The sequence below is a fragment of the Cervus canadensis genome, chromosome 14 (genome assembly GCF_019320065.1).
Source record: "Cervus canadensis isolate Bull #8, Minnesota chromosome 14, ASM1932006v1, whole genome shotgun sequence".
Taxonomy (NCBI): domain Eukaryota; kingdom Metazoa; phylum Chordata; class Mammalia; order Artiodactyla; family Cervidae; genus Cervus; species Cervus canadensis.
Genome location: NC_057399.1, coordinates 6878567 through 6892346, shown reverse-complemented (window position 1 = coordinate 6892346; position 13780 = coordinate 6878567). Strand labels below are relative to the sequence as shown.

The 13780-nt window shown below is 38.4% G+C and overlaps 1 protein-coding gene across 1 annotated transcript in view; it reads left to right on the top strand.

The window, feature by feature from the left end:
• The first annotated feature begins 4787 nt into the window (after nucleotides 1-4787).
• The window catches only part of GALNTL6 (polypeptide N-acetylgalactosaminyltransferase like 6), a 909229-nt gene continuing 900236 nt past the window's right edge, over nucleotides 4788-13780 (top strand). The window contains exon 1 of the mRNA XM_043487121.1: nucleotides 4788-4899. Coding sequence (XP_043343056.1) covers nucleotides 4875-4899 — 25 coding nt within the window. The 5' untranslated portion in view covers nucleotides 4788-4874. The remainder of the gene's footprint in view (nucleotides 4900-13780) is intronic.

Sequence of the window (13780 nt, the reverse complement as noted above, 5' to 3'; positions counted from 1 at the left end):
GGAGGAGCTATACTTGTGAGACTGAGGATGCTGGCTGTCCACGGTCCACTGCTGACCTGGGGAAACAGACAAACCCTGGGACAGGAACAAACTGCGGGAAAGATCCAAGAGAGACAGAGCTACAAAAACCACACAGTTATTCTGAGGGCTGGAAAGTGTCCAGTGAGAATAACCTAGAAGCAAAGGTGGTCTGACCTCACCTGAAAAGAACGGACAGACTGTGGGAACCTTTAACCCGAGCAGCAACTCAGACCTGCCCCATCTGCCCCTGTTGCCCTACTTACTCCAGCAGAGGCCTCAGGAAAACAGTCCTATTTGGCATCGGTGCCTCCTCAGCCCCTGGTATAAGACACAGGCTGAGATCACCTCCAGTTGAGGACCACCTGGGGTAATCTGAGGCCTCCTGTGGAGCTCACTGTTCACTAGTCCTCCAGAAATAAGCAACAGGTGTGGCTACTGCAGCTTCCCAGGTGGCAAGAGTAGTAAAGAACCCTCCTGCCAATGCAGGAGACCCAGGAGACAAAGGTTCGAGAAGATCCCCTAGAGGAGGGGATGGCAACCCACTCCAGTATTCTTGCCTGGAGAATCCCATGGACAGAGGAGCTGGGTGGGCTACAGTCTGTAGGGTCACAAAGAGTCAGACACGACTTAGGGAGACTGAACACATTGCACCTGGAGTCAACATGCTCTATGACAGCACACTGATGGTTAAATGGGGACAAAGGTATGGTCAGGAAGGCAGGAAGGTCCCTGCGTGTTCTCCCCCACAAGGTCACAAGGTTGGAATCTCTCTGATATTTGCGCACATATTGGGTGTTGAGATCCTGCAGGGTCAAACTCTGCAAACTTCTAATGGAGAGAGCAGCCTCAGGTTAGAGAAATCAAATCAATGCGGAGGAGGAAAGAAGAGCTGGGAATCAGGAAGTCTCTCACCCCTTTCAGTTCAGTTCAGTTCAGTTGCTCAGTCATGTCTGACTCTTTGTGACCCCATGAATTGCAGCATGCCAGACTTCCCTGTCCATCACCAACTCCCAGAGCTTACTCAAACTCATGTCCATCGAGTTGGTGACGCCATCCAACCCTCTAATCCCCTGTCGTCCCATTCTCCTCCTGCCTTCAGTCTTTCCCAGCATCAGGGTCTTTTCTAAATGAGTTGGCTCTTCCCATCAGGTGACCAAAGTATTGGAATTTCAGCTTCAGCATCAGTCCTTCCAATGAATATTCAGGACTGATTTCTTTTAGGATTGACTGGCTTGATCTCCTTGCAGTCCAAGGGAATCTCAAGAGTCTTCTCCAATACCGCAGTTCAAAAGCATCAATTCTTCAGTGATCAGCTTTCTTTATAATCAAAGTCTCACATCCATACATGACTACTGGAAAAGCCATAGCTTTGACTAGATGGATTTCGTTGGCAGAGTAATATCTCTGCTTTTTAATATGCTGTCTATATTTGTCATAGCTTTTCTTCCAGGGAGCAAGCGTCTTTTAATTTCATGGCTTCAGGCACCATCTGCAGTGATTTTCAATCCCCCCAAAATAAAGTCTTTCACTGTTCCATTATTTCCCCATCTATTTGCCATGATGTGATGGGACTGGATGCCATGATCTTAGTTTTCTGAATGTTGAGTTTTAAGCCAACATTTTCACTCTCCTCTTTCACTTTCATCAAGAGGCTCTTTAGTTCTTCTTCACTTTCTGCCATAAGGGTGGTGTCATCTGCATATCTAAGGTTATTGATATTTCTTCCGGCAATCTTGATTCCAGATTGTGCTTCTTCCAGCCCAGCATTTCTCATGATGTACTTTTCATATAAAATAAGCCTTCCTCTACTCATTTCAGAATGGTAATTGTCAAACAAAATGAATTCCCTGGGGGCCTAAGGAAATAGGAGAAACCATTCAAGAACTGTGCATAGTAGGTATTATATGCCCTGCCTCAGGTGCTTTAAACAGCCCCATGTGACTGGGTAAAAAGCCAGGTGATGTCAGATGATGGTGGACAAGGAGACACATTCAAAGGTCATGATGTACAAGACTGGACAAAATAGCTCAGCATCAGATGGAGGTTCCATCTCTCCTGTAATCTATAAGTAGCAAGATTTGTCAAAAGAAACAAATGGAATACTAAAGCTGTGGGTTAAATCACTAATAAGTGAAACAACATGGCTGGGGAGACTGAGGTACCACTTGGGTTTTAAGACATTTGAGCAATCAATGCATGGAGCCTGTTGTGCCGTATGCCAGACCAGGGACCCGTGCAGAAGCACCCGGCACCGTAAAGGTGCAGAAGTGGGGGGAAGCAGCCGCCCCCAACTCTCGCTGGGGATCAGTGTGCTGTGGGCTGAGAACACCAAGCCCCATCACACCTGGGACAGGCACAGCTCTGAGATTTGCCCTGGGACATCCTATAGGGATGGGTGCACTACCTGACACCCTGGGTGAGGGAGAACCACTCAGTGACCACTGGGACCCCATTGTCCTGCCGCTCAGTGGGTCTGTGGAGATGCACCATACCTGGAATTGGGTGCACCATTGAGCAAGGGGAGACGGTGGGGCCATTGTCAGGGATCTCTAGCCCCTAGTCCACCTCCTGTCACATGACACTATCGTGTGCCCTGGGCAACGTATATGTGTTGTGCACAACTAGATCAAGGTCCTGAAGCTGACCCCCTCCCTTTCCAAAATGCTGGGAAGACACACTCTGTTTCCCGCTGGAACCACTGCTCAGCTGCCATCTTTGTTCCTCCCATCGGCCTGTGACAGAGGGTGAGATGGTTGGATGGTCTCATCAACTCAATGGACATGAGTTGAGCAAAGTCTGAGAGATAGTGAAGAACAGGGAAGCCTGGTATGCTGCAAAGAGTCAGACACAGCTTAGCCCCTGAACTACAACAGTGGCCTTCAAGGACATCATAGCTCACACAGAGGCCCTCATTTCAGGCCAGGAATCCTTGAGCAATGCCAGAAAGCCTCAATGTCTCTAATGAGAAGAACCATCCTCCCCAACAGGATGGCCTTGGGCACCATCTCTTGCCTCACAGAAGGTATCACCCAGACAGCACTATAGATTCACATCAATGAGTCTGCTGCTCTGTCATCTTTATTTAGTCATTGGAGGATGTAGCAAAAGTCCTTTATGATCAGACCCCAGCCTAGAGGACTTCATGAACCAGTGGTTGGGATCATGGGAGCTCTTGCTGGAAGCACATTTTTACTATTTTGAGAATAACCTTGATCCAAATCTTCTCTTGCCCGGAGCTGTATTCCAATTATGAAATAAATATCAATCAGAAAAAAAAAAGCATGAGTTTTTGTTTTTTTTTTGTATTGGTATTAAACCCCAAAATTGTTTTATTCCACTTTCTTTTATTTTTATTGTAGTCCTGTTAGTTTTTCCATCTTTTCTTTCTTGTCATCCTCCTTTCAAAATTTATTCTTAATATCTTTTGTAAACTCATCATCATCCTGGTATGTTTATTCCCCTGTTGTTGTTGGTCCTGAACTTACCACTATAACGAACAGTTTTTTAAATATATTTAGATAATAGTCACCTGATCTGGAAAGCCTTTCCTCTGATTTAACTACCATTTTTTAAAAATATTAAGATCCATTTTTGTTCTTTCCAAACTAGTGGAAGCTTTATAAACCATAAAGATGGACTGAAGGTGAATACTTTTTTCATAAGCACAATAGTTGTCCTGTTTCAGACCAAGAAGTAAGACCTTTTATTTGGAAAGTCTCTTAGGGTAAACTTTCCCCACTGAAATTTTTCATTTTCTCTTTTACCTAAATTGAAACTTTCAAAATTGTTCTATTTTTTTCTGTTGATGTGTTATTTCCAAAAATAAACTAAAGGAAAATGGTATGTGAATATGAAAACATTTATTTTATATTATCTTGACTTTTGAGGTTGTGATGATAAGCTTCATTCCAAACATTTTATTTATTACCAAAATAAGTACCGTAAGGAAAGAAGCAGCTTCAGCCATGTACACAAAAATAATAACCAAGGTGACATCAGAACACTGAGTTTCACCAAAGCACAGAACATGTTGTGACTACATTGTTGATTTGGTGACCATTTCAACTGTAAACATAACCACACATCATATTCTAACAGAAATCTTGATGGGAGGCAGTATTTAATAGTCACCAGTACCCCAGTTTTGATCTTAATAGAACTGGCCCAAGTCCTGGCTTGGCCACTGTGGTTTCATTCAAGTTATTTTGTTAATACTTTTCTGGGCCTTTGTTTAAGTGGCAGATACATGGAGATTTAGTCAAAGACTCTTGTAAAGACCAAAGGATACATAGAGTGTCTTAGTATCTGGTACACAGTGAGCATTCAACAAATGCTTGCTGATATTGTCACCAGGCCATTCAGATGTACTTGATCAAAATGAGTGGAAACTGTACAAATCACACACAAAAAAGGTATTTCCTTTTAATACAAAATCGATAGCCCTACTACTGTCTACACTTGGGTCAAGTAAAAATGGCTAGCCATTTATGCTCAGATGAAGTGGTGCACTAAATTATGAAAGGCTTTGGATAAAATAAAATTGGAAATGGTAGGTGTTGTGTGTGACCCAGACTTTTATTTTAAAAGCAGAAAAAAGGTTTTAAAATGTGTGTCCATCAGGTCACTAGCAATGGCTTTCTCTTTAGTAGATGGGGAGAATCAGTTACTGGAGTATTTTTTGATTGCCTATGATGCATCTGGCTGTGTTTACCAGCCACACAGAAGGAACTACCTCCTTTTTATGCTCTGAATACTTTCCTTTTCCACAGACATTCCCACTGGGCCTGGGAGATGGGCAGTTCTATGCATGGACAGATGGTTTGAGAAGAAAGGACTGGCATGACTATGGCAGCATGCAGAAAGAGGCTATGCGCTCAGGTATGGAGTTCAGTGTAAGCCAAGTGCTGCTTTGCTTTGTCACTTACAGCATCTCTCATTAGCCTTCCTTCTGAGCACAGGAAGGTAGGTGTCATGGCACCGTTGGTGGTCAATGATGGGCAGAACCAAAACAATTTCAAATTTCAGAGAGGAAGAAAGAAGAATGCATTTACAATAGGAGACGGAAAAGAGATCATTTGAGTTTTAGAAATCTGTTGTGTTGTATACTTCTACATGTTTTTCAATCATTTCTGAGGGTATCTTGAATTGCTCCGTGAGTCTTAACGGCACACACATACGTTGAGCTCGGTTCACTCATTAGGACTGTGGTGGATCTAACTGGCTGGGCCAAGGATGAAAGGAGGACCGCAATTCTAAACATTGGCAGGTGGGTCAGAGGAGCCAAAGACCTGAGGTTGATGATATTTGGGCAAGCTAACAGGCGGTTCGGTGTAATTCAGTAGGTTCATCTACACATAGCACAGTTCTAGTCTGGAGGTAGTGATAGAAGAAATACTTTACATCTTAGAAAAAGTAAAGGGTAAAAAGAAGTCCTTCTATAAGGACTTAGGTTGTTGCCAACAAGAATTCAGAAGGGTGCAGCAGTAGTAACCCAGGGATAATAGCGTAATGATAGAAGTCCATATTGTACTGTTCAAAATAAGGAGCTCTGTTGCTTCGTTGTTGTTTGTTGGTCTTTTCTTTGTCATGGTGAAGATATCACAGAAATAGAGAAAGTGCAGTTTGTTAAAAGCATCTGCTTAGCAGTGAAACTGTGCATCCCAGGTCAGATGATTAGCAGAATCCTGGGAAGCTGCAGGCTGAGTTTCTTCTGACCAATCTTTCTCGTAACTCTCCTGCCAGGAATACAGAGGTGAGGGCATTCACACAGTTATGAGGCTCTTCAGGGCTGCAGATGTTCTCAGCTCTGGGTCAGGTGTGCCTGACCTAATGAGAGTCTTCCATTTTCTTCTTTCATGCCTTTTCTCTTACTAAGGCTGTCCCCTAACCCCTGCTTGTCCCAAGAGCATTCCTTGTGTTCAGAGCATCAGCCTCTTCCAAATTAATCATCCCTCCAGCCTTGGCCAAGAGTCTACACAGGGTCATGAAAGTGAGCTCTTTACTAGTATTCTCACTTTCCCAGTTCTCTCATCTTCTCCCTCTGTTTGCTTGATCAGCCCTCCCTTCAGCCAGCCCTCTGTTCCTCTTTTTAACCACTGGGGAACTGTTCCCATAATTTAACAGGAAATTTCATCATTATTATCATCATCATCTTAAAATGTATTGAATAGATGTTTTGTGCTGGGTGCTTTATATATGTATTTTGCTTAAACTTGAGAGTGATTCTGATAGGTATTGTAATCTCCAATTCCTTAAAAGAGAAAAGGAAAGAAAAAGAACTGAGCTCTTAAGAACTCATGAAATATTATCCAAAGTCAAATGGCTAACCAGTTGCAGAGCGAGATTAAGTCAGGTCTTCTTATAGTCCATTACACCCCACTATCAGACACCTGGTAATAAAATCTGGGCAAAATGAAGTCATGACAGGGCACGTATGAGAGAGACATACATCTGGGCTCTTATTCTAGCTTTTTTGTGTAAGTGGCTACTCAGTTCGCCTTTCTGCTATTCTACTTTGCAGAATTGTCATTAGGACTATATATATATATTATATATATATATATTATATATATATATATATATATATAATTGGCCTATTATTTATACATGTTATAAACTCCACCAATGATAACTGTAATTACCCATCTAAATTATTTTCACTCAATTTGGTGTGCCTGTCTTATGCTTGTGCCAATAAATTTTGGATACAAAATGAAATACTTCACATTTATTTCTGTGTAATACTACCCTTTCTGCCTACTGGAAAGCATACCTCTAATTTTTACATCCCTAGTTGGGGCAAGGGAAATTGACCTATAAAGAAAATTGGTACTATAACAAGTTTCCTAAAGTACACATGTCTTGTGCAGTTAAAAAGCTTTTAAATAGTAGTATGTATATGATTCACTGGAAGATATATGAAAAGCACAATAGACTGTAATTCATCATTTCTTAAATATTGTAAAATATAAATAAAAGGAGTCTGCACACACAGACATACATGCAGGTACAAAGTCAAAATCAACACCTCCGTCAATAAAACAGGCCAAGTAGTACGATTATTAGTGCTATTCTGTCTCCTCCAAACCTTGAAATCCATGTCCCCACTTACTTTCCTCTGTAATTTCTTATGACTAAACAAATCTTGTTACATTCTCTCTGTTTGGACTTTAAAAATGGAATCATAGTGTATGACTTTCTTCTTTCATTCAGAATTGTTTCTGAGACCCATCTATGTGCCTGTGTGCATTCTAGTTGATTCATTGTTACTGCTCTTTAATTTTCTGCGGCAGTTTCCACTTTGTAAACATTCTGAGAGCTCTCGGGTTTTGGTTATGTACCATATTGCTCTAAGTATCCTTGCTCATGGTTATGGGATAGAGGCAATATTTTCTTAGGGTACATATTTAATAGTAGAATTGCATGTCCAAGGAATACACATTTCAATGTCACTATGTAGTACATGACAAACTGTTCCCCAAAGTTGATATACCTATTTTACTCCAGTAATAGATGGAATTCCCATTGCTCTGCATCCTGTCAACACTGAATATTGCCTGACTTTTCATCTTTCCTCATCATGGTGGTATGAAATAAGCACTCGTTGTCACATGAATTTGCATTTTGCTAATTTTAATGTAGTTGATATATTATTTATGCTTATCAACCATATATGCCTACTTTTGGGTAAAATTCCTATTCCTTCCTATTTCCAATTTTAAAATTTCTTTTTCTTATTGATCCACAAAGTAATCTTCATTCGTTTTGAATAATATCTTTTCCTGGTTGTATACAGTGAAAATGTCTTATCCAAAATTTGTATATATATATATTTTTTAATGTCTGTCTATATTGTTTAATGAATAAGAGTTCTTAATTTTGTTGTTATCAAATTTGAAAATCATTTTTAAAGGATAGGTTTAATTGATGTTCCATATTGTCTTTTTTAAGCTTGAGAACTTTACCTTTTACATTTGGTCTTAAATGCAGCTCATCTTCATTTTTATATCATATGAGGTAGGGATCCAATATTTATTTAGTTTTTGCCTAGTTAGCTATCCAGTCAACAACAGCATTTTCTATAAAATGTATTTTTCTCCACATAGATCATAAGTTATTAAAAGTTTACATATCTGCGTGTTATCTTTCTGGCTTCTCAATTCTGTCCCATGAGTAACAATCTTTAAACTAATAACATAATATTTCATGTATGAATCTGTTATGTCTGTTCAGTCGCTCAGTCATGTCTGACTCCGCGGCCCCATGGACTGTAGTACACCATGCTTCCTGTCCATCACCAATTCCCAGAGCTTGCTCAGATCCATGTCCATTGAGTCAGTGATGCCATCCAATCATCTCATCCTCTGTCATCCATTTTTCCTTCTGCCTTCACTCTTTCCCAGCATCAGGGTCTTTTCTAGAGAGTCAGCTCTTCACATCAGGTGGCCAAAGCTGAATACTCTATCTTTATAGCAGTTGTTGAAATCTGATAAAGTTCATCCTGCTTTCTTTTCTTTTCTTCCTTGAGAATGTGTTGCCATTCTTTTTTTTTTTTTTTTAATTTATATATTTATTTATTTTTTCAGTGGGTTTTGTCATCCATTGACATGAATCAGCAATAGATTTACATGTATTCCCCATCCCGATCCCCCCTCCCACCTCCCTCTCCACCCGATTCCTCTGGGTCTTCCCAGTGCACCAGGCCCGAGCACTTGTCTCATGCATCCCACCTGGGCTGGTGACCTGTTACACCATAGATAATATACATGCTGTTCTTTCGCAACATCTCACCCTCACCTTCTCCCACAGAGTTGAACTCTGTTGCCATTCTTAACATAAAAATTTTCTTTGAAATTTTACTTTAAAATTTCTTTAAAATTTTATTCAGCTTCTCAGACTTTATGTATACATACACAGATATACACAAAATATTGGAAGTTTAGAATTGTATTAAGTATATTGATAAATTAGGGAGTAATTTTCAATATTAAATAATTCATTCTGTGGCTTATATTTCTTGGTGTTTGTTTGTTGTCTTTATGGGTGTGTTTATAATTTGATTGTCAGATGTTTTCAGTGGTTTTCATAGAAAACTAACATTATATGGGTGTTGAGCATGTTATTAATCTTATCAAGATCCTGAACTATTTGTTGCTGGTATAGAGAAAGGTTAATTATTTTTAGTATGGACTCATTTTAGAAAACTTTCTAAACTCTTCTATGGATTACAATCATTTACCCATCAGTTATTTTGGATTCTCAATATAGATATTCATAATATCTGTAAGTAGTGACAGTGTGCAAAATGTTTTTCCATCCTGTGCCTCATAATTTTAGTTATTTTTACTGTTTCTGCATTTGCCAGGAGCTCGAGTGTCATGTTGTCTAATGGGTATCGGTAGCTAGATTTGACTTGTTATGAGTCTGACCACAGCAAATTAGATCCTTGTGTTAGGATTTTATCTACTTGATGAAAATGTACTGTACTCTGTTATCTAAGTCATCTGGGTATGGCTTTCTGAGACTTTCACTTTTTTACATCTTAATGAATGTTGATTTTAATCAAAATGCTTTGTTCAGTTGTATCTACTGGGCTAAAATACATTTTCTTCTTTGTTTTTAACTATGCTCTATCTATTGATTTCTTTCTTTTTATTTCTATCTATTGATTTCTGATAGAAAGCAAATTTTGAATTTGTGGACTACAGCTGTCTTTTTATTTATTACTAGATTTGGTTTGCTAATATTTTAGTTATTTTGTATCTCTATTTGTGAGTGAATGTTGGCCATGAATTTTTCTTTCTCATAGAATCCTTGTCAAGTTTTGGTAACAATGTAATGATAGCTTTGTAAAACGACTTAAGTAATATTTCTCATTTCACTATACTTTTTAGTTTATTGTCATATATTAGAATTATTTATTTCTTTATAGCTTTGATACTCTTGTGGGTGAAGATTATTTGGACCTGGACTTTTCTTGGAGAAAAGATTTTTCATGGTGGGGTTAAAATGTTCATATTTATTGACACATTTATTCATAACATCCTCTTAGAGATTTTATAATGTCTGCCATACTTCATGCTGCTTTTACTTTCAAATATCATTTATTTGTTTTTCTGTCATTTTTCTTTATCTGTTACACTAGGAAATTGTCAATTTATTAATCATAAATGAAATAACAATATTTTCATCTTATCTATTGTATTTTTCTCATTAACTTACAGTCTTATATTGGTATTTCTTCTTTCATTTGACTTTTGCTACATTTTTCTATATTAAAAAGTTAGATTCTTATCTCCTTAATTTCAGCCTTCTTCTATTGTAGAATAAGCATTTAGGACTCTAAAATTTCCCTCCAAACACACTTTAAGTACATTAGATAGGTCTGTGCTTTAATGTTTTATATTTATTATGTTTTAATTATACTACATTTTAGTTATGTTTTCAAATGTATGTCCTACTTAATAGAAATTATCTTAAAAATAGAAAACTCCATAAGCTGCTTCTTGATGGGACCTCAGTAATCTTTATTAAAGTATATTCACAAAATGCAGGGTGTGTGCTTGGCGGTGCTCAGTCGCTCAGTCGTGTCTGAGTCTTTGCTACCCCAGGGACTGTAGCCCTCCAGGCTCCTCTGTCCATGGGATTCTCCAGGCAACAATACTGGGGTGGGTTGCCATTCCCTTCTCCAGGGGATCTTCCTGTTCTGGGGACTGAACTTGCATCTCCTGCATTGCAGGCAGACTCTACCACTAGCACCACCTGCTTTTTCAGATATCTTTTTTAGGGTTTTTACTGATGTTGTTGGTTTATATTTTATTTTGGCAATTGTATCTTTATGGGATATTTGATAATTTTTGTAATACTTTTAAGTACTTTTAAGTACTTAAGTACTTATTTTCTATTTTAAGTACTCATTTCTATAAAAGTAGGTGGAGTTTAGAGGGAAAAGTAATAGTTGAGTTATAAGGAGATGGTGAAAATGCTTTCTCCCACCTTTGAGAAAATGGAGTTTTCTTCTTCTTTTTAAGTTAATCTTTTTTGGAGTATAGTTGCTCTACAATATTGTGTTTCTGCAGTACAGCAAAGTGACTGAGTCATCAGTATTCATATACCCACTCTTTTCCCTTAACTGTCCTCGCCATCCGGGTCACCACAGAGCCAGGAGGAGAGTTCCGTGTGCTCTATAGCAGGTTCTCACTAGGTATCTATTTTACACGTGTTAATAGCATCAATGCTGTATACGTGTCAGTCTCAGTGTCCCAGTTCATCCCCCTCCCTTTCCCCCTTGGCAACCATAAGTTTATTCTCTACATCTGTGACTATTTCTGCTTAGAAAAAGTGCATCTATCCCATTTTTCTAGATTCCACATATCAGCAAAATGTGCTTTTCTCTGTCTGACTTATTTCACTCTGTATGGCAGTCTCCAGGTCTGTCCATATCTCTGTAGATCACACTATTTCATTCCTTTCTTATAGCTCAGTGATATCCCATTGTATATATGTACCACATCTTCTTTATCCATTCTGTTGATTGACATTAAGGTTGCTTCCATGTCCTGGCTATTGTAAATACTACTGCAGTGAATATCAGGGTGCATGCATAATTTTGAAGTATGGTCTTCTCCAGATACAGAAGTGGGATTGTTGCATCATTCAGTAGCTCTATTTTTACTTTTTAAAGAACATCTTCATAGTGGCTGTACCGATTTAAATTCCCTTCAACAGTGTAGAAGGGTTTCCTTTCCTCCACACACTCTGCAACATTTATTGTTTCTATCAGTAGACTATTTGAGATGGCTGTTCTGACCAATGTGAGGGGATGCCTCATTGTATTTTCGACTTGTATTTCTCTAATAGTGGTGCTGAGCATCTTTTCATGTGCCTCCTGACCACCTATGTATTTTCTTTGGAGAAATGGCTCTTTAGATGTTCTGCCTGGTTTTTGATTGGGTTGTTCGGTTTGTTGTTTATATTGAGTTGTATGAGCTGTTTGTATAGTTTTGAGATTAGTCCTTTGTTAGTCAATTTATTGAAAGATATTTCCTTCCATTCTGAGGGTTGTCTTTTCATTTTGTTTATGGTTTCCTTTGCTGTGCAAAATCCTGTAAGTTTAATTAGGCCCCATTTGTTCGTTTGTTTTTATTTTACTTTCTCTAGTCAGCAACTTAGCAGCAGCAGCAGCAGCAGTCAGTAGTCAGGTATTACATTTAGGTATTCAATCCATTTTAAGTTTATTTTTGTGTATGATGTTAGGGTATGTTCTCTCAGTCTTTTCCATGTAGCTGTCTAGTTTTCCCAGCATCACATATTAAAGAGGCTCCCTTTTCTCCACTGTACATTCTTGCCTCCTTTCTCATAGCTAGGTAGCCATAGTTGCATGGGTTTGTCTCTGGACTCTGTCCTGTTCTGTAGATCTATATTCCTATTTTTGTTATAGCTTTGTAGTAAAGTCTAAGTTCAAGGGACTGATTCTTCCAGTTCTGTTCCTCTTTCTCAAGATTGCTTTCATTATTTGGAGTCATTTATTTTTCCATAGAAATTGTGAAATTTTTTGTTACACTTCTGTGAAAAATGCCCTTGATAATTTGATAGTGATTGCAACTGAATCTGTAGATTGTTTGGGGTTGAGGAAATGGAGAGTTCTTACTTTAAAAATGTACATATATAAGGAGCAATTAAAAGATTTCCAAACATTAGGTGTAACTTACAGTTATTGTCTGGTACATCTGTATCCTTAGAGTTATAGTAAATGATAAGGATTTTTTGTAATTTGTTAGAAGAATTCTAATTAATGTTTTTTTAGAGTTTCTATTATTTCATAGTCTTTGTTTTGGGAAGTAGCATTAACCAAACCAATTTACCTATAGAAGAATAATGTCCAAAATACCATTTCAGGTTCAGGCAGGCTTCCCAGAGGAAGTAAACCAAATTTTCAAGAATAAAGTCATATACTGATACTAGATACATTTGTGCTTTCATCTAATTAACTTTTTTCTGAATTCTCTTTCTCATTATTTCCTATGATCAAAGTCATATTTTAGGCATTATTTTTTGTGCTCATATATCTTATATATGATCCCATTATATTTTATTTAGCTTCACATCATTTTAGAATTTAGTGACATTCGATTTTGTTTCCTAACAACTTAGCCATCCTTTTGCATTTTATTATATCACAAAATTGATAAACATGGTTTTTGAACCATCATTCAAATTATTATAACAATTGAATGATATGAACTGAAATACAGACTGTTTTGAAATATAAGAGATAGTGTATAAATGGGTCAGTGGGTCAATATCATTTAAGCTTGGTATAATCATTCTATTAATAGCAGCTAAAGATATGCTGCTGCTGCTGCTGCTAAGTCACTTCAGTTGTGTCTGACTCTCTGCGACCCCATAGACGGCAGCCCACCAGGCTCCCCTGTCCCCGGGATTCTCCAGGCAAGAAAGTGGAGTGGATTGCCATTTCCTTCTCCAATGTATGAAAGTGAGAGGTGAAAGTGAAGTCGCTCAGTTGTGTCTGACCCTTAGCGACCCCATGGACTGCAGCCTACCAGGCTCCTCCATCCATGGGATTTTCCAGGCAAGAGTACTGGAGTGGGTTGCCACTGCCTTCTCCAAAGATATACTACTAAAGAGGTATTCAGCTGACATCATTCCATGTATAAATTGAAAAAATGTGATATTATTTCTGATATAAAGACAAACTCTGCCTATGGCCTTTCTCTGAATGATGAATCTCATAACTTTG